This window comes from Epinephelus moara, chromosome 23 (genome assembly GCF_006386435.1).
Source record: "Epinephelus moara isolate mb chromosome 23, YSFRI_EMoa_1.0, whole genome shotgun sequence".
NCBI lineage: Eukaryota > Metazoa > Chordata > Actinopteri > Perciformes > Serranidae > Epinephelus > Epinephelus moara.
Window position 1 is genome coordinate 24178868 of NC_065528.1, and position 20705 is coordinate 24199572.

Here is a 20705-nt window from a genome sequence, read left to right on the forward strand (position 1 = left end):
AAGATGCCATTAATCTTGTGCTGTTATGACACTCTGTCCATTAGTAGATGCATGCTGAACATCATATGGTAGAAAGAAAATACTTCCTACATGACAATGAAATTTTCGTTCTACAGCTTTTAGTCTAGGCATCGGTTGAGCTTTAACGTTAGCTAGCTCAGTGGTGCTACGTGAGCTGGCAGTAGATGCACACTTCCTTCTGTGCAGTGATTCGGTCAGTGGGTGTAGTTCAGTTGAAAGAAAATAGTTCCTACATGAAACTGCTCACAACAAGGTCTGTGGATTATCTTGAGTTACTAGCTCATGATTTCCAGAGAGACTTTTCTGATAAGCTTTTCAAGTGTAATTTTTTGGCGGCGTCATCTAGTCCCATGATATTAGAGAGATGGCAGACATCTCTACAGCTGATACCTCACAACAAAACAATGTAAGTAAGAGGAAAAATATGTATTTTTGATTTGGGGGTGAACTGTCCTTTTAAGTGATACATTCATTCCAATCGGCTCTAAAAGTTAAAGCTGCATGTATCTTGTGAAATTACATAACTTCGCTTTAAAACCCCACGATGTGTGCTGCGAACTAAAATACCTAAGCCCTACTTCAGTGTATCAAAAAAGCAGCTGTCTACTCATCATCAGTGTTTCAACATTTCAGTAGTAACCGCAAATTAACAGCTGATAGCTAAGAATGCATTCATCCTCAACACATATTAAAATTTTAGATGTGCAGCAGATATGACGTCAGTGGTCCAACTCAAAATGCAACATATCTATTTAACATTCAAGCAAAAATAAAGTGCAATAGGGTTCAGCACTGAATACAGTCTTAATGAAACCCACCCTGTAAATGCATACTGATAATAAACCTATAAAAACATTATTAAATTCTATCTCGGGGTCTATACACATTAAGTACTATTAACTCTCAGTATATTATATCTTTATACCCTTTGTTAGATCTCTTGTTCCTCTACCTTCTTTTCCAAACCACTTCATCTCACAGAGGTCCTTCTTTTTGCACCTGTGTGGTGGCTCTAGTAATCATGCATAGTTCAGGTTGTTGCAATCCTCCTTGTTCACGTTGGATTTTAATCCCATTGATGTATACAACAGACACCTTTCTTTTCATTTGTGTGGTTCCCATTTTACTGACTGCAGCTTTCATCAAAGGAGAGTGTTCTTTTTGAATTTCCTCTACCAACGTGTAAGTTTTTTGGAATGGTTGTCCTTATCTTCACAGGGAGCTCAGGCTGAGGTGGGAGCCGCTGTTGCTCTGTTGTTGAGACATTAACCCCACCAACATACCATGGTCAGCATAACGTCTGCATTTTTAGTTACTCATTCATACAAACGGCGACAAATTCTGGCCTTTAAACTCTCCAAATATGACCTCCCCTCCAGCAGTAGAGTTGTCGCCCCCTGTGAACTCTGTCGTTGAAATGTGGAGACAGGGAGCAGTCCTCCATCCAATAGTTAGGCTAAAAATAGTCTTTTTTATCCCCCTGTGCTCCACTGTTGGAACCTGTAATAATGTACAGGTAGTCACTGAGAGTCAGCAAATATCACCTCACTTCCATGTGGCGGCAGCCGGTCGAACGCCTGCGCTCCCCTTGGTGCCCTTCGACCCCAGGGCCTGACCCGAGCGGCTCCGCAGGTCACGCTCGGCATTCTCGCTCTGCGCCTGCTCCTCGTCATACCTGGGGACACAGAATCAAAGACAGAGGAATAATGTAGTGGGTAAACGCATGTGAGGGAACTCCTGTTGCCTTTACATGAACTATGGATTATGCAACAAGGTGCTTTACTCAAACAATACCCCCTTGCTAAGCACTAAGCCCACAAAACCCTCGCTATTGTGTTCACATAGAGCCCAGAACCCCTCTGTGTCCTCACACAAGCAACCCTTCGATAGCTCAGTTGGTAGAGCGGAGGACTGTAGTGGAATTAACCAGGCATCCTTAGGTCGCTGGTTCAAATCCGGCTCGAAGGAGTGACTTTTAAGACTTGAACATACTCTACAACAGCAATTGAAAAACCTGATTATAACCGTTCCAACTGTATATGACATATCCACCAATAACTTGACTGCAATCCTGTTTACTCCTGGTGTAAACATGCATCTTTGGTAATCCGATCATGAGTGGACAGCGCTAAACACAAGTGTGAACAACCACCAATACGCATTGTGATCCAATCATTCAAACCATCTGCCGAGGGGGTCTGGGATGCATTTGACCACATAGTTTTTATGGTGTAAACGCCAATATGTCCTGATGCATCCCCAATAAGGAGTGCAGTGCAGTGTGGGATGTGGTGGTTGTTTTGGTGACAGCGCATTAACGCTCTGTGATTCGACCACTTTACGTCAAGTTGGACATTTATCATTTTTATGGGAGTGTACATCATGAATTCTGCTGCTGACAGCTGTCTCCAGCTTTCTAGCATGAATGATGTAGGCAGTAATGAGTGGTTTCAAGTGGTCAGTTAGAGATGCGTGATAAAGTCAGTGCTTAATTTAGTCGCCATGCTAGTTTGGCTCGGTTTAGTTTCAGGTTTGGGGAGCATATCCTTCATGTAATGTCTGTCTTTTTAGGGCATAAACTGAAGGTCCACAAGATGGTGATTCTGAATACTCCAGGCATTAAAATCTAAACGTTGTGAGAGAGGTCATCTGACAATAGGTGACTCATTCTGAACACAAAAACTGAGGGTGGTGTGTGCCTTAGTACCTAGTGTACACAGTAAGTCCACAGGAATTTACCCATGGGGCATGTGTCTGTCAGCATGGGGAAACGTACCTTCGATAGCTCAGTTGGTAGAGCGGAGGACTGTAGTGGATATGCCAGGCATCCTTAGGTCGCTGGTTCAAATCCGGCTCGAAGGAGTAATATTTAGCAAGATCGCATGAACATCACAAAAAGAACAGCCTCACAAAGCTGTTAGCATAGTTGTTAGCATGGCTAACCCCACCTGTCCCCTGTTCAAATGCCCAGACGAGAGACTAGGTGGGGGGAGTCATTGAGATAACCTGTGATTTCCCTCTTGTTATCCACATGTCTGCCACTTTAAACTGTAGTTCATATATCAGCAGCCCCAAAAAAGTTGTAGGTGTTATCCTAAACACTTAAAGCAACTTAAAGGTGCTTCTAAATGACAAGGTGCTTGTCTTATAAAAGCAGTGGGCTGATCCACAGGTTCCCCGTAATTTGGGTGTCTTACCATCACACAGCACGGCAGGTAAAAGAAATCTACCTGCAGTTTAAAGAGGTGCAGTAAAAGCCTGTTGTCTTTCATCTAACATCTTATTGTAGCTGTCTCTGCTTGTAGTCTTCCTCCCTTCAGTGTAAGTAGACTTGTTTTAATTGAAGAGTAAGAAATTGAAAATTTGGCGATAACATTTAATTTCCTTTAAATCTTCACACTAAAAGCCCTATGTTATTTTGTAATGTAAAAGCTGTTTTTCTTGTGAACAAGCAAAATAAGGAAATGATGAGTTTTCACCAGCAGTAACTTAAAGCGACTACTACACGACTGAAAGTGAACATGAAACCGTTAAATAATGCAGATATCTAAAGTACAAATGCGGATGTAGGAGAGAAACTAAACTTGAAACCACAGTGATTAAGTTAGAAGCTACAAAAGTACTAACAGCTGAACACAGACACTTCTAAAAACATCTTTCTCTTTGGTCTACTGCGCAGACATCAATTAAGTATTGCAATACACGCTTGTGTGAGGGGAAGAGGGGTTGTTGGGTTGGCTGCAGTCGGAGAGATGTCACAGCTACCTGGTATGCGCGCTTGTGGCCTGACTAGAGATATCCATCTCAGACAATGGAAATGCAAATTGGCATAGCATGGTTTGACTTTGTGCAAAAAAAAAAAAAACACGCCATAGGAAAAGCCCTATACATCCAAAATGACCTTGACTAGAGCCTTGTTCTGCTAAGGAGGTGAATAAAAGAACGACAGAGACAAGGGAGAATAATAAGTGGGTCAGATTTATAAAAAAATCTCAATTACTTATTGTGGAATAAAACAACTTATTGTGCTCTGTATCAGATACTTCACTATGGTAACAAGTGTTTGTCAAGCCACAGTAAACTCTCATGAGTTATAGCTGTTTAGAAAGTAGTGCAGATTGCATCTTGTTTGGTGAAGTGCTGTATTGTATCAGGAATATCTATGCCAGAAATAAACTAACCACAACATACCAGAATCTTCCCATGTGAGGACAGACACACGGCCATGTGATTAAAAGATATTCCTTCGAGCCGGATTTGAACCAGCGACCTAAGGATTCCTGTGACTACCACTTTGGTCTGGTACACCCACTACAGTCCTCCGCTCTACCAACTGAGCTATCGAAGGAGGATAGTATCACTGAAAACAACAAAAAAACAAAATGCATGGGATAAATAATAAACAGAAAAATGACAAAGCATAGAGTCTATACCTGAAGTTCATCATCAACAAACAACATGACCTTAATGTTGCCCATGAGCCCCTCCTTTGTGCTGCAGTGTTGGCATAGTGTAGAGAAATGAGTCAGAGTCAGTTGAGGTGGAGAAAGAGGAGTAATGTAGTAATTTCCTCCCTCTGGTTGCTCTTACATAGACTTATTATGTAAACAAGATGCTGAAGCACACACTACCTACACTATTGTATTCAGAATGAGGCTCCTATTGTCAGAAAGGCTGTGTATTGTGTAAATACAATCCTCTGGGATCTGGTCTGTTGGTTCACAGCATCCCCGCTTCCATAGCTCAGCTGGTCGGGTGGAGGGCTGTAGTGGAAATGCAAGGCATCCTTCTCTGTCACTGGCTCAAAGAAAGATTTTTCTGTCTTTTACTGCCAGTTTGAACTATGAGTTTAAATGCTTATAAGATACTCATTTCAAGTGCTATTGATCCAGTGACCACCCCACTAGCTGAGCTACCACAGGGAGTTGCCGACTGTTTGTAGAAGAGCGTGAGCAGAAGGGTTGATCCCTCTTTTACTGAGCAGATATTGAACACTTTGTTTCACAAGACTGTACACACCATATACAGTAAGACCATTTATAATCTGGTTTAAACTGCTGTTGTACGGCATGTTTGATTATGGACTATTGATTTAAACGCTTTGTACCCTGAGGTGCCAAGCTGACAATCAGCCGTAGGTCAATGTCAGGCCGTTGATGAGCATCTGTCACCCTAGTTTTTATGTCCAGCACCGTTGGCACTACTCAGTCCTTGTCAGCTTTTTTTTCTGCAGATTCAGAATGTTGACAGTTCAGCTCAGCGCACAAGAAGAGAAACAAAAGTGAGGAAAGCAAACAAACATCTTAAGTCAAGAAGGTGTGAACAAAACAAACTTGTTATATGAGTTGAGATTTTTTTTTTGCCATTGAGCTCTTTAGCAGGAACAGTTATTAATGCCGAAAACGCAGAACACCACTACCAGTGTTCCATAGACTTTATGATCAAGACACAGAGGACTCAATAGGCAGCCCATAATGCTTTGACTGTGACGTGTGTAGGGGCTTTTAAAAGCCACTCCTTCGAGCCGGATTTGAACCAGCGACCTAAGGATGCCTGTTACAGCCACTACAGTCCTCCGCTCTACCAACTGAGCTATCGAAGGGAGATACATACTCTGCTTTAAAGCAACACAGGTATGGAAACTAGAGAGGACAGGCCCATAATGAGGTAAAAACATTTTCCCACAGCTGCAGGAAGCAAGCATAGGGAAAGACTGCTTATAAAAGAGTTCAGGTATGTAAGAGTGTAAAGAGTGATTCCTCTTGTGCTGAGCAGATGTTGAACAGTTTGTTTTAAGAGATCTGCACAGTGAGTTATAGACCACACAACAGACCTTTTCTGCTATAACTCCACACATAACCAACTCTGCTCTACCATCTGAGCTACCACAGGGAGACAAGGGGGTCATAATTCATTAGCAGGACCACCTTTACTTACTGTATTTACCAGATGTTCATCTTCTATTGTTTTAGCCTTACCCAGTTATATACTGGTACCATCCACAACGTTTGACAATGAAAAAATAACTGTTCTAATGTGTAACAAACTGAAGTGCTTGGTGGAAACGAGGCTCTAGGATACCTGGTGTAACCACCACAGTCCTCCGCTCTATCAACTCAGCTATTGAGGGGAGATAAGAGGTTATAGTTCACCAGTAGCAATATTTATAGTTAATGCATTTACAAGCTGTTTATCACCTGTTGTAACCTAATAAAGATAAAGATAAAGATGTCACAGGAACTTCATGGTATAAAAGCCACTCTTTTAAGTCCCACACCCAGTATGTTGAGCGGTAAATGAGTGCTAGTTAATTAGTTACAGCCTATTTTAGCAGTGCACTGGGAGAGTGGCTAATGTACAGTAAGATCAAGTATATGCTGGGTTGTAACTGATATTATACAGTATTTCTGGCAGTGTCCCAGGGGTTTAACCTTTTAAAAGCCACTCCTTCGAGCCAGATTTGAACCAGCGAACTAAGGATGTCTGATATTTCTCACTACAGTCCTCCGCTCTACCAACTGAGCTATCGAAGGGATGATGGCGGAGCTAAAAATAGAAAAGGGCTTCAGCTCAGTAACCGCAGGAGACAAAGTTTCACTTTTGCTGCAGAAGCTGCTGAGTTTGCCTGAGTGTGACAGGTAGATTTCAACGTCACTCACAAGACTTGATAGTTGCCCAGGGCCTCTCGGGGCGGGCTGCGATTCCAGCGGCAGTCTGGGATGTCTCCGTTGGGAGTGACGATGTTGAGGGTGTCGTTGATGAGGTTGTACTTCAGGATGCGGTCGTTGGCTGTGCTGGAGGTCAGCGAGGGAGAAGCATTGACCTGAGAATGACACAGACGAAGAATGTGACATTTACATCTGAACAAAAGTGTTTGGCACCAAAGCACATGGAAACAGGTAGAGCTTTATGATGTGGGTGAGTGTGGGATCCAAACAGGCATAAGCACATTGTTTCATTTCATCCTCTCCCCGTATAGAAGCTCTTATCAGGCAGGAAGTTCTGCTGCTTAGGTGCTGGAACAGCTGTGCTCATACATAGTGGATGGAAAATGACTCTACTATTTATAAATGAATAAATGTATAAATAAATACAGGAAAAAATAAATAAAATACTGAAATAAATAAAAAAAATAAATGCACAAATAAAAATAAATAAATACATTAATAAATAAATACAAGTTGCTAGTTAAACAGGACATAAATAAATACATAAATATTTTACATTTATTTCTACATTTTTGTTCAACTACATTTATTTATCGATGTCGATGCATTTATCGATTAATTTCGTTATGCCTTTATTTGTTTTTTACACATTTATTTCAAAATGTATTTATTCCTGTATTTGTGTAGACATTTATTTACTTTCACATGTATTTATTTATTCATCACAGTTTTTATTTATACAATTATTTATTTACTTATTGACATATTTATTTATTCTTGTATTTATGTCTACATTTATTTATTCAATTTTTAATATTTATTTATTTATTCCTGTATTTATGTAAGCAGTTATTTATTTTTCATATTTATTTATTTATTCCGTCTAGTATTTATGTATACATTTATTTATTTTTAATATTTATTTATTTATTTATTTATGTATACATTTATTAATTTATTTTTCATATTTATTTATTTATTCCTGTATTAATGTATACAGTTATTTATTTATTTTCATATTTATTTATCACTATTTTTATATATTATTTTCACATTTATGTATTTATTCCTGTATTTATTTATACATTTTTTAATTAATTGCCGTTTTCATTCATACATTAATTTAGTTATTTAATTACTTTTTTTATTTGTTTCTCTATTTATGTGTTTTTATTTATTTATTTTCATATTTATTTATATATCACTGTACTAACTCGTACATTTATTTTATTCATATTTATGTATATATTCCTGTTTTGATTTATACATTAATTTATTTAATCAATTACACATTTGTTTATTTCTGTATTTATGTATATATTTTTAAATTTATTTTCATATTTATTTATTTATTCCTGTATTTATTTATACATTTATCAATTTATTGATACTTAAGTCATTTTTCTTTCTCCATACTCAGAAACATACGTTCTAAAAAGAAGAATGAGTGCCCAGAGAAAGATGAAGCAGCATCTTTAATATCAACACACATTTAATACCTGGAGTAGATGGCACAAACAAAAATAGTTTCGCTTATCAGCTCTGGTTTTGCATTACCTGTTACCTGAGTTGGCCGCTTACAGGAATACTTGACAGAATAATGAACAAAGGAAAGCGTTCCTGACTAGATTTGTGGCACATTTTTTCAGTCCCTCACTGAGGACCATCTATGTCCTACAACCAACTTCATGTCGCCCAAAATAGATCAGATTGGTGTCTGTTAACAGAAATAGTTCAGACCTAGCCTGGAAACCCAGCAACTCATTGTGTGGCTGTCAAAATGAGTTCAGAGAAATATGACAGCCACATGACTAGCACACTATTTTGAATGTTAAAAAACATGATGACGGAGGCGTCCTATTTGAGATTAAACACTAGACATCAAATAGCCTGTATCAGCCTGTATTACCTGGTACATGTTCAGGTTGAAAACAGCAGTGTTTTTCAACTGGAATAATGGGTCAGACACACCTTAGGCACATATTTGAATAAACAGAGGCCACACGTTCAAACACACACGCACACACAAAGATAAAGCTCAAGGGCATTTAAAGTTGCTTAACACTTGTGAAAGGGAACATGGAGTCACTGTGTAAGCATGTTAAGTGTCTCTGGGCTTGGCAAAATATGCAACAAGGAAAAGAAAAACAGCAGAGGTTAATTTTTAGCCAATTACAGCCATTTTATGTGAGTTTGTAGGTGTGTATGCATGTAACAACCCCTCCTGTTAAATTACTCACCTCGATAAGCCATGGCTTGAGCTTGTCATCAATAATGATGTCATACCCGTAACACTCGAAACAGTGCTTGTCATTGTTCATCACAGGCTGGGAGAGAGAGAGACAGGAGGAGTCAGGAGGAGGAACTGACCTACACTGATTATGATATACTGTCATGTTTTAATGCAATAAAGAATAACTCATTAGGGAAGGATGTTAGTAACATCTAAAGACACCAGTGTGGACATAACTATTAGTATAGAATAGCCTGTGTGTGAGGCCTGAGAGGGGAAGTGAGTCAGCTCACTTAGTAGAAAAGGGAAGTGTGCATTAGATTGAGTGCACTGTTGTACTAAAAACAAAAAGAAATCCCCACATTTCAGGTGTTTTTTACAGCTGTGTGTATACAAGTGCTGCCCAACTGAGATCACTGAATACTAAAAACAGAAGCCCGACAGGAGCAAAGTAAAAACACAATGACTGGAGGCTTCAACATGTGTGGCATTGTGGTTAAAGTACTGCATGTGGCTGCAGCACTAGAGACATAAAGAGGACAGTCAGCAGTGGTGGAATATAACTGTGTACATTTATATTATTTTTTGTTTTCAGAACGAGGCACCTGTTGTCAGACGACCTCTCTCACAACGTCATAATCATGAAGTTTATGCTTCCCAAACTGGCTCATTCAAACTGCAGCTTAATTACCGCTTCAGATAATTATAAAGTGTACACTTAATACACAGTTGGAAGTGTTCTTGTCAGGCTTTCAAAGGCTGTAGACTTTGTTCAGTAGTGGACTACAGGTTTAAAAGTCACTCCTTCGAGCCGGATTTGAACCAGCGACCTAAGGATGCCTGGTATATCCCACTACAGTCCTCCGCTCTACCAACTGAGCTATCGAAGGGACACATACATTGTATATTCACTATTGAAAAAATGTCTACGTACTGTATTTACCAGCTGTTCATCACCTTTAGTTACAACCAAAGAAATAATATCATAACATAAACTCCTTTGAAATGTCGTTAGGTCAGAGACGATGATTTTCCTGCACCTTCATCAGTCTAATCAGTGGTGTTTTCACTGTGTACATATCTTTTGAGGTAGTAATAAACTGTTAAAAAGAATTTCAAGAATTCGCTTTTATGTGAAACTTATAAACCATAAAAAACATTTTGTACATACTAGCCATTTAACCGCTCTTTTTTCACGCTGTAATGAAATCACAAGCCACCACATCTCATTCTTATTCAAAGATATCTAGTTTAAGTATAGTGTAAACCTCTTAAGTTAAACAGTGCTCTTGCTTTAGGTGCTATTGGACAAAATGTTTCTCAACACACAGTTAAAAGTTACTCCTTCAAGACAGATTTGAATTGGCAACCTAAGATTATCTAGTATTACATTTTGGTCAAACTTCCTAAATCTGTGTTAATCTGTAATGTCAATAAGCATGTAGGAGTAATGGTCACATATTTTGGAAATGCAGTTTTCAGTTAAAAAAAAACCAAAAAAAAAAACCCTCAATGTCTACTTACAGCCACGGCCTTCAGTGACTGCACCACGATCCAGTGGATCTGGTCAAACAGTCGGCTGGTCACCTCCTTCCCTCTGGTGCTCTCTAGGTACAAACGGAGGTTACTGACCGTCCACTTGCCTCCATGGACATGGTTGTAGTCATCCTGCGTTAAAGGTACACAGTCTAACTAGACACTGACATTCTTGTTTGTTTTTTTTCACATTGAGTTATATCATTACCTGAAATTCATCATTCAGTGTGAAAGAAGTTGTATAATGTCCTCTGGGGCTCTGAAGGAAGATTTTTGAAGTCTGGATTTGGCTGAAGATATTTTTGAGAGGAACCCTGTGTTACAAATTTAGGGCATGGACTTGGAAAGACCACCACAAACCATTAAAGGAGAGTCTAATGACTTTAAGTTGAATTATAGGAAGTAGAGGGCCCAATGTTTTTGGAGTTTGACCCATACGAGGCAGTAAAAGGATAACACAGCAACTAGGGGTATCGGTATTGAACACGTTTAATCAACTTGACTAACACAGCACCAAGTAGTATCAAACAATGACTGCATTCAATCCTTTTTTTAATCCTTTTTCCGGTTAGCATGAGCTAACACAGCAGCAGTGGCTAACATCAGTTTAACGGTCCAAACTTATTCACACTGACACTAAAACGGCCCGACTCTGTCATTAAACCTGTTATAAACTGTTAGGTAGCATTAGCCATGAGATGCTAACTCTCACTAAGTGTGTGCGGCCAGGTGGACTCTCATCTACTGTCCCTGGTGCAGAGCTCACTCTCCTGCAGCAGCAGCTACTACCCAGTCTATGGTGTGCCTCAGTCGAGCGCAGTGTATATGACCGAGTTTTCAGTTCAGCGTGCCAAGATGCAACCAAAATATTTAAAAGTATTACTACACACCACTCGAATGAAGGTATCGAATGAAGTACTCTAGGTATCAGTATCACTTTACGGGGAAATGGTATTGGTACTGGTATTGTAATTAAGTGGCCACTGCTGCTTTGTGTGACCCCCAACTTAATGATTCGGTGGAATACCCCTTTATAACACTGTCTTCTAATAACAACACCCACTAGCCATAAAATACAAGATACAGACTTACCCCATGTTTTTGGATGGCCACATTGGTGAGGTGAACGAACATATTGTCCAGTTCACTGGTGCTGGGCGTGTACTTGACTGTGCAGAACCTACAGAAGCCGAGCTTGTACCTGAGGATCAAACCACAGAGAGGGTTAGTGGCAGTTTATTCATGAGAAAACTGTTGTGATGGTTTGATTACAGCCAAATAGTATGACAAACCAGTTGCCTTCTGTTACATGTAGATTACAATTCATTACTAGTATATGGTGCTAGTATCCAAAAAATGCTTACATGTAGCATTTTAATGGCCGATACATGGTCACTAGGACGTAGAGACGCAGGTCGAACTTCTTCCCTCCTATCAGCAGAGGATTGTCGATGTACAGGGAGATGACGTAGGCCTCTTTGCCGCTGGATGCTGCAACAAACCTGGAAAAGCAAGAAGCTAAACATCAGCAAACCATAAACCTCTGAAAAGAATTATTGTTACTAGTTTTGGAATTTTACCTGTGAATCAAATGCCCATAGCAGACTGTACAGGTTCTTATGTGTAATTACAAAGTAATTACACATAAGAACCTGTTAAGTAGTTTACTCAAATAAAATGTATTTACTGATTGAGATGACTGCAGGACTAGAACAGGTTTATTTTTACAGAAAGAATAATATTATGACAACATGCGAATGTATGTACAGAGTAGTCTCCTTGCAGGAAGTGTTATGATGATATCATCAGTAACTCACGTGGAGGTGCGGCTGTCTCTGGACCACTTCTTGATCTGGGACAGTTTGTTTATGAGGAAGATGCCTTTGCCCTGAGCCTTCCCGCAGGGCTTCATGATCCAAGTGCTGGATGGGTTCTTGCGAAACTCCTCCACAAAAAGATTATAATCGGCGGGGAGCATGAATGTGACAGGGACGAAATCTGCACGAAGCACAGGGCAAATAGGTAAACATATTCTCCATGTTTTCTGGGGAAGATAATGGAGTAAGCGTGAATTTTTTAACTCTAATGGATACCTAAATAAATGTATTTCCCGTTCTCGTCCTTCTCTGCCAGCGGACTGCCCTCCTTCTCCAGCTCCTTGCGGTAGCGCTTGATGTTCTTGATCATCAGGTCCTTCCTGGTCAGCTCGTAGTGGTTGGGGAAGTGGTTAACCATCTGCTCATCTGACAGGCGGTAGCCGGTGTCCACGCTGAACACATTTCTGATGGTCTGGATGCTCATCCTGCATGTGTGATTAAATAAACCTTCATTATGGTGATCTTAAGACCCTCAAACAGGCGTGCTGATGTAATTATTACTCATAAATAGGATCAACATACATCCTATTTGCAGCAGTTAGAGGTTACTGAGAACAGAGTAGATTAGATAACAGAATATTTCCATTTTATACTGCTTTATACTTCGACTCTACAACATTTCAGTACTATGTCATAACTTCAGTTACAAAATAATATATCTGCACGCAAACCAAATGAAAATATACAAGTGCAGCTGAAATGATTAGCTGATTGATCAGAAAGTTATTCAGCAGCCATTGTGATAATCGTTTTAGTCATTCTTCAGGCAAAAACATTTCATGGTTCCAGCCTCTCAGAAATGAAGACTTGCTGCTTTTCCTTGCTTTATTAAATTGATTTAAATTTTTCTGCATGAGTATTTTTACTTTTAATACTTGAATACATTTTCCTGATTGTACTTACACATGTATACGTTTTTAAGTAACACTGACATTTTACTGGTAACAAAGCCATATATTGCACTTTTTAACTCCACTATATTTATACTTTTACTTTTCCGATTCATATTCTGCATATAAAACATATGGAGACATTATAAAATACAATGCATATTAAAGGATATCTTTGCAGACATGGATATTGTTTATTTTTTCTTAGCGTTTAATCACCTGAAAATAAAAATCGTTGTCTTTTTGTCACCATAGAATGAGCCGTTATTGTCTAAATAGAAAGCAGGTTCACGTTTATGGTGGCCGCCATGTTGCGAAGCCATGTTTCTACATTAGCTCAGAACAGACAAACCAAACACTGGCTCAAGAGAGGGCCATTTGCGTTTTAGCATCGGCCACTGTAGTTCCTCTGAGTCGTAAAAACACAAATCTTTTAGCATGAAACTGCTTTATTTAGTGTGTTCACTGGTTTGTTTTGGTTAGGAAGAGACCTCTGCGGATACCTCAGCACCTCAGCTGAGCAATGAACAAGAATTCACACTTGGCAAATGAGAGAAGTTCCAGCTTGTTGCCATCTGCACTTCTTTCTGCTACATGCCACTAAATCCTATGAATCCTACACACTGATCCTAAATATTACACCAGTGGTTTTCAATCTTTTCGGCTTGTGTGACACTTTACAATAAAGCTGTGTCTAGTTGGGGCCCCTTCTCTCATTTCAGATGTCTATTACTTGTAAGGAGTTCCACCACAGAGACACTTTAGTAGAATTTTTTTTTTTATCAGTCATTAACAATAAGTGTAATAGCAACTAATAAAAAAGGATCCATGATGACTTATGGTAGGATAAATGTTGGCATGACAGCATTATTCATTCTTTCCATAACTGCTTATCCTGTTGGGGGTCGCAGGAAGGCACTTTTGAAAAGAGCTTCATAAATATATTATTATTATTATTATTATTATTATAACATAATCATTTAATTTAACTTTGTGCCACTCCTTTTTCCCCCCCTGGCCATCCACGCCCCACCTGCAGTGGCTCTATGCCCCCACAGGGAGACCCGCCCCACAGATTGACAACCACTGACTTCAGCACAGAACAAGAGTACTTTTGTGTTAATGTATTTAATGCTCACAGAGTACAGTGTCCAAAGACTAGTGAGTCGAGTGTCATGTGGATGAGGTGTGAACCTACCAGTAGAAATTCCAGTCGTCGTTTTCTGTGACTTGAACCCATTCCCTCTTCTCAAAGTTGTTGATGAGCACTGATTTCTCAATATCTGTCACCCACTTCACCTTACCGGCCATGGTGCCTCCCACTAGGGTGGAGCACAAGACAACAGGTAAAAAAAAAAAAAAAAAAAAAAAAACACAGATAGGACTCAGGATAGTTAAAAGCACAGACAAAGAGTGGGGCAATGCATGCAGCTACCATGCAGCACAAAGCTGTCACCTACCTACCTGCAAATCAATGTCAGGAAACAGCCAGTCATCAGCATGAGCTAGCCGGGATGGCTCTGTTAGCAGGCTGCTGGATCCTCCCAGGAGTGCTGCAGAGGCTGCTGGGCGGACATCACCCAGTCAGTGATGCAATCTCACCACACTGTCGCTAGCCAGCTTAACTCATAGCGGAGCACAGCGACAGTTAGTCAGCATCACTGTTAGCCTCATAAAGCATCAAATAACAGCTAGCATGTTAGCGGTTTTACTGCTAACAAGCTACATTTATTGATCCCGGCGACGTGAAGCTGGACACAGTGACGAAACGCCCTCTTCTACTCTTCACAATAAAAGTCTAAATTATTAAAACGCAATAACAAAATACACATGATAAGCTTACAATGCGACTACATTACATTTAAAGGGATTTTTAAAGGGAGAAATGTCTCAAAAACGTTAAACGACGTCGTTGAGGGCTTGGTCCTTCCGGGAGAATAACCTAGCAACGGAGGACGCAGTGATGTCATTGCAGGGCGTCATTACGTCAGCGCACCAGCAGGGGTCAGTGTTGGACTGTATGTGGAGTTTAAACTGGACTGAACTACTTTATATACACACACATAATCATGTTTCACAAACATTATAATGATTTGTAATAAATACTATTACGTATTAACAGAATATTCACAGTAAACATATTACACACCATCTAAATCAAGGCAATCATTAGTATTAAAGACTAAGTACAATGGTATACCATTAATAATCTAAAACAACAGGAGGTAGAGAAATACTGGATGTCATTCTATATCCTGTTTATTCTATTTTATTGGATCATGTACAAAAGGGAGACAAAAGCAAGATAATTACTATAATTATAACACATAAAAGAGTAAAGTAATTAGTATTACATATTAGAGAAGTTAAGACATAAAATACCAGTGAGGAAAATACCTACATTTTAAAAAACCTGTGCAGAGTAGGTGAATACCAAACAAAAGTCTGCATATACGTAGCAGCTCTGCAGTTGTAACATAAGGCAGGGACAGTGTAAGACATACTGTAGAGTGAATTAATTATTGTATTGGAATGTATAAAAACTGTCCACATACATTGAAAAAAGTCTGAAATATTCTTATTTATAACCAAGACACTGCAAGATAATCTTTATTAATTCAGTTGCTACAGCATCAAGGGAGTAAACAGCAACAAGATGGGGGACTTCTAGTCCACACTCAGATGTTCCTACACTATCCCAGCCACTTGGTTGTGCCTCTCAATGTACGCTGGCCCAGCTTGCGCCTTAGATCCTGCCACTATATGTGTCGAACTGTCTCAGGGGACTCTTTGCACAGCCTGCACTGGGGGTCCTGGCTCCCATGGTAGACTCCTGCCTCCATGGATCTGGTGTTGAGGGCCCGTTCTTGTGCTGCTATGATCAAGGTCTTCATGCTGTCCTTCAGGCCAGCCTTTTCAAGCCACTGGTAGGATTTCTTGATGTCAGCCTTTTCCTGTATCTGCCAATGGTGTATTCCATGGAGGGGTTTGGTCTTCCATAATATTTCCTCTTTCTCCTCATCATCCTCTGTCTTCTGCTGCCTGAGGCGCTCTCTGAGCAGGTCATCCTGAGGGGCATCTTCCTGATGTATTCTTGTATGCTCTTTGTTTAATACTAAATCGTGGCTTGGACAATCACTAATCCTCGCACTCCATCTTTTCACTGCTCATATTGTCTGGCATTGTGCTGGCATTGTGAGGAATTTTTGTGTCAAGTGTGACATCAGCAAGCATCTATGTATGATTCTGATTATACATAATGCATACAATTTATATAACATATAAATATTATATTGTATACACATTAGACATTAGTCATAGTTATACTGTGCAATTGTCATTTATATCTATCATTGTACTGTGTACTATGTCATTATCTGTATCATATGTATCATATCATACAGACTAATATAATGTGTTGCACAGTATACGTATGTCTATATGACTAATGTGTTTATAGTATAATATATACAATATAATACACACATATATATAATGCATAAACAATAAAATGTTGTAAAATATAGTATATTAAATGTATGAATATATTTCCCTTGCGCACAGAGATGTTTCATACAGTCATCATCTAACATAATTAACATTACTTAAAACCAAACTGTATCCTGTGTGTGACGGTGACGCTGTCGCCCCCTGCTGGTCCCTGTAGGTAGCAGCAGGTAAAGGCGTGGCCAGTCATATTTGTGGCAGTTACCTGAGAGCGACGAGATTAAAGGACGCTGCTGTAAGTACAGGAAAACACTTGACAAATATTAATTTATTTTATCACTTCCAAAACGTTTCAGATACAATGTCTTATGTATTACAGGGCGGCGTCCACTTTAATCTACACACAAGGTACGTTTACTTTCGTTTGTTTAATTGTGCATGCACCTGTTGTACTCTCCGCACTTGCATTTGTATCCTTAAAATTAAACATGATGCCATCCCAGCATGACACAATAACACTAGTAATTGTAAATGTAGTTAGTCATTTTAAAATGGATTCACATCTGCGGGTTTAATGTGTAATCCAGAATGTGTGATCTTCAAAACGACCTTTGTTTGCTTTGGGTGAGAAGGATGACTTCACCTCTTTGTTATGACAATATGGCAAAGGACTATAGGCTATCACATGATAAATACTCAAAAACTGTCCTCTGGGGATTATTCTAGAGCCTAAACTGTGATTATATTGTTACGGCTCACACATTTAAGGCTGTATTTTAATGGTATTCATGTCATCAAATTGGCATAAACACTGTAAAGCTAAATCTATATAATTAAACATCTTTCTGCACTTTAACAAATATCTAAAAGTTGAATATTTGGAGTCTATAATGTTATATTTCTTCTTGTTGAGATAAAAAGGGCAGTTTGGTTGATTTGAGTTATGGAAATGGTGCATTTGCATCAAGGCACATGAGTGCAGGTACAGCAGGAACTGGTCTGAGGACAGGTGCACGTAGGAGGGAACACACCTGATCGTTGGGGCAAATAACAAGTCATAAATCCTGTAATAAAGGGAGATTAAAATGCACAGTGTCTTGTATTAACTAGTTCACACAGGGGGGAACTTAAACTTAATCTTAAACTTAGTTTGGTTGAAGTAAACAGTAGTAAGTGAGCTACAACTGTTGGACTTAATCCAACAGGTGATGTCATCTCTTCAAACCTGGGAGAGCCTGTTTTATCAACCTGGATTTTCCCCCCGGTAACACAGCCGCCACCTATCCTGGTCACGTGACCCAGTATTTACACAGCCTGTTTATGAACGTTGGGAGTCGAGCAGAGATCAACACTTTCAAACCATGGGGCCTTTATCTATCGTGCATGGCCGATGAAGACGTGTGCTGATATGACTGATTTGAATAATACTGGTTTCTCCTCTCAGAAAACAACATGGTGGAACAAACAAGGCAGCCGAGTCGTGTTGTGTCCCTCCAGGCTGGACCTGGTGAGGTGGACACTGACACCCTGTTTGACATGAACCTCAGGTACCGTACGGGCCCTTCCCCACACAGCAGTCATAACAACATACAGCTCAGACAGACTGTGCTTCAGGCAGCAGACGATGTGGGACCAGTTGTACTAAAAGACGACAAATCTTTATGTCTGGTTTCTCCTTTAGGATCAATGACAGGGCTGCACGGGCCTTTGGGCGCCAGTTGGCTGTAATTGGAGACCAGCTGAACGGGGAGTGGGCGAGCAGACAGCCAAACTGGTTACCAACTCCTCTTCACATGCTGAGACCCGCTCAGGCACTCACCAGGACCATATATCGGTATAAAATCAGAAAAAAACTCAAATATCTTTATAGCTTTAATGTGACTGGCTAAGACGCTGTACCCTGGTGGTGTTCTCTTCCAGGGACGTACGCAGTCAGTTGTGGGGCCTCCAGGGCCTGTCTGCTGCGGTGAAGGCCTGGATAGCGAGCACTGCACCTGGGAAGGGGATCCTCAGAGCTGACGCCTGGGCCGCCTGGGTAACACTCATTCTCTGTGACTTGATATCTGACTCTCAAGTGACCTTTCGCTATTACTGCGCAGTAATAAACATAAATGATACACATGCAAAAAAAACCTTTAGAGCAGAGGTGTGAAACATACAGCCCGCGGCCCAGAACTTGCCCACCAGATGACTAGGCTAAGGCGGAATTTATGCTTCTATGTTGAATCGACGCCATAGGCTGACATCCACCTCCCCAGATATGTAACTAAACATGGCAGCTACGCAGACCTTGTGTCTATTTTTGTAAGCTGAAAACATTTCTCGCAGTGGAAACAAAGCTTTTATTTACTTAAATTTCACAGATAATAAACAATAAATTGTGAAGACAATAAAGCCTCCATAAAAATATAGCACTCCGGTCTTGTGTGTGATTTATCCTGGCTTCATATGAGCAGAGGAAGCGTTCGCTAGCTGCTAGGCTAATTTATACAGTGTAAAATGCCGCAGGCTTATGCTAATATTGTTAGCATGTTATATTTATTTGGAAAACGTGTTCAGTATAAGACAGTTGTTTTGTCGGTGAACCTTATGAGTTGTAATAGAGCCGAATTTTGTACTGTTACCTTTGTTAAATGTCGCTGTTGTCCCTGGCTTCATATGAGTACAGGAAATGTTCGCTAGCTGCTAGGCTAATTTATACAATGGAAAATGCCATAGGCTTGTGTTGTTAGCTTGTGTTTGAAATTGTCTCTATTAAGCCATGTTTAATGTGTGTTTTGGGAGTTTTGAATCATCTAAACTTTACAGCACTTGAACTTGTTTACAAAAAAACAAAGGGAAGAAATTAGAGCTGTTGTTATTTATAGGTTATTTTGTGATGGTTTTACTGGCCCAGCCTATCTGAGATCAAGTCGGAAGTTTGACCCCCCCTGCTTTAGAGCACATTTAAAAATAAGATATAAACATAACTCCAATTTGACTTTCATTTCACAGGTGTCCAATCTGAAACCAGTAACCTGCACTGGCTGGACCAGAGGAGCACTGGTGACTGTGGCGCTGGTGGCCACAGTGACCATTTTCGGTGCACTGTGGATGGAATGGAGAGCCTAAAGGGGCCATAAGCAGGTCTTTAAGGCCGTTATATATTTGATTTTTTTTTTTGGCAAATGATGAAAAATATTGCTAACTGATTTGTTTCTGCTGTTTACTTTGAATTCTCTTTTTATATCACTTTAATGATGTATTGAATTTGATACTGACGGAGCCCCTCAAGTCTTAAAAGGTGGTATTTTTTATCTTGTGCTCACAAGTTATTTCAATCAGGAGAGAGTTGTTTTTAAGAATATTTATGAACATGTGCACATAAGTATGAAAAATGAAAAGTCTTAGGCAGTTAGACTCAATCGAGATGGTATGATTTAAGGAGGGTGATGAATTTTGAAGTCGAACAGAATAGACACTGGTGGTGGGAGAGGTGGTGAAGATGAGATGAGATGCAGATGGGATGAGAAGACGGAGAAGTGCTGATGATCTGGATGAGTGGAGGAATGAGCCTTTGTTGGGATGGGAAATTGGATGGTGTACATTACACCTGTACGCTTTTTTAAAATTAATGAATTAATTAAGATAAAAATATCACTTTTCAAGACCTTAGGGACTCCATACTATATGAAACAGGTTTAAAAAAAATGCTGTAAAATTTTTCAGGGCATGTGGAAATTGTTTAAATGGGTTTTACAGTGTTGCCCAGGGGGTTGGCCAGCGTATTGTAGCAGTGACATGTTGGTTCACACTTGTATTAATGTCAACGAGGATGTTACCCGTGTATGGACTGTTGCTGGCCTGCAGTCTTTTTGTACCCTGATTAGTTTCTTACTGGTGTAAGAGGCTAAATTTTTTTACAAATGATATGTAGCCTGGCTTAATGTAAGATGAAGGGAGCTGGACTTTCTGTTTCAGATTTAAACATGCTTTTTCATGTGATGCTAATAAACAAGATTTGCAAGAATGACAAAGGTTTGTTGTCTCATTC

At 39.7% G+C, this 20705-nt stretch overlaps 2 protein-coding genes and 6 non-coding genes across 9 annotated transcripts; 3 read left to right on the top strand and 5 right to left on the bottom strand.

Annotated features, from left to right (window-relative positions):
* Positions 1-616: 616 nt before the first annotated feature.
* On the bottom strand, positions 617-15155 carry ttll1 (tubulin tyrosine ligase-like family, member 1). Of its 2 annotated transcripts, none has more exons than XM_050035718.1 (10): positions 14690-15155; positions 14424-14547; positions 12552-12760; positions 12276-12456; positions 11823-11960; positions 11551-11659; positions 10447-10590; positions 8930-9016; positions 6681-6844; positions 617-1696 (listed from the first exon to the last, which is right to left on the bottom strand). In XM_050035718.1, exons 2-10 carry the CDS (start codon positions 14534-14536, stop codon positions 1567-1569), a joined length of 1275 nt encoding a protein of 424 aa, XP_049891675.1. In that variant the 5' UTR covers positions 14537-14547; positions 14690-15155; the 3' UTR covers positions 617-1566. The 2 variants fall into 2 exon arrangements, with proteins under 2 accessions (XP_049891675.1, XP_049891676.1); XM_050035719.1 differs by having other exon boundaries at positions 14686-15155.
* trnay-gua (transfer RNA tyrosine (anticodon GUA)) lies at positions 1902-1989 on the top strand. The gene is given in 2 exon segments: positions 1902-1938; positions 1954-1989. It is a non-coding gene; the product is annotated as a tRNA-Tyr (tRNA).
* On the top strand, positions 2797-2883 carry trnay-gua (transfer RNA tyrosine (anticodon GUA)). The gene is given in 2 exon segments: positions 2797-2833; positions 2848-2883. It is a non-coding gene; the product is annotated as a tRNA-Tyr (tRNA).
* Positions 4264-4369, bottom strand: trnay-gua (transfer RNA tyrosine (anticodon GUA)). The gene is made up of 2 exons: positions 4333-4369; positions 4264-4299 (listed from the first exon to the last, which is right to left on the bottom strand). It is a non-coding gene; the product is annotated as a tRNA-Tyr (tRNA).
* Positions 5537-5623, bottom strand: trnay-gua (transfer RNA tyrosine (anticodon GUA)). The gene is given in 2 exon segments: positions 5537-5572; positions 5587-5623. It is a non-coding gene; the product is annotated as a tRNA-Tyr (tRNA).
* On the bottom strand, positions 6467-6554 carry trnay-gua (transfer RNA tyrosine (anticodon GUA)). Its single transcript is given in 2 exon segments — positions 6467-6502; positions 6518-6554. It is a non-coding gene; the product is annotated as a tRNA-Tyr (tRNA).
* On the bottom strand, positions 9725-9812 carry trnay-gua (transfer RNA tyrosine (anticodon GUA)). The gene is given in 2 exon segments: positions 9725-9760; positions 9776-9812. It is a non-coding gene; the product is annotated as a tRNA-Tyr (tRNA).
* A 1747-nt stretch (positions 15156-16902) lies between the features above and the next one.
* bik (BCL2 interacting killer) lies at positions 16903-20681 on the top strand. The gene is made up of 6 exons (XM_050035742.1): positions 16903-16967; positions 17052-17080; positions 18117-18219; positions 18354-18506; positions 18593-18707; positions 19667-20681. The coding sequence occupies exons 3-6, from the start codon at positions 18125-18127 to the stop codon at positions 19781-19783; spliced, it is 480 nt and encodes a 159-aa protein (XP_049891699.1). The 5' UTR covers positions 16903-16967; positions 17052-17080; positions 18117-18124; the 3' UTR covers positions 19784-20681.
* The last annotated feature ends 24 nt before the right edge of the window (positions 20682-20705 follow it).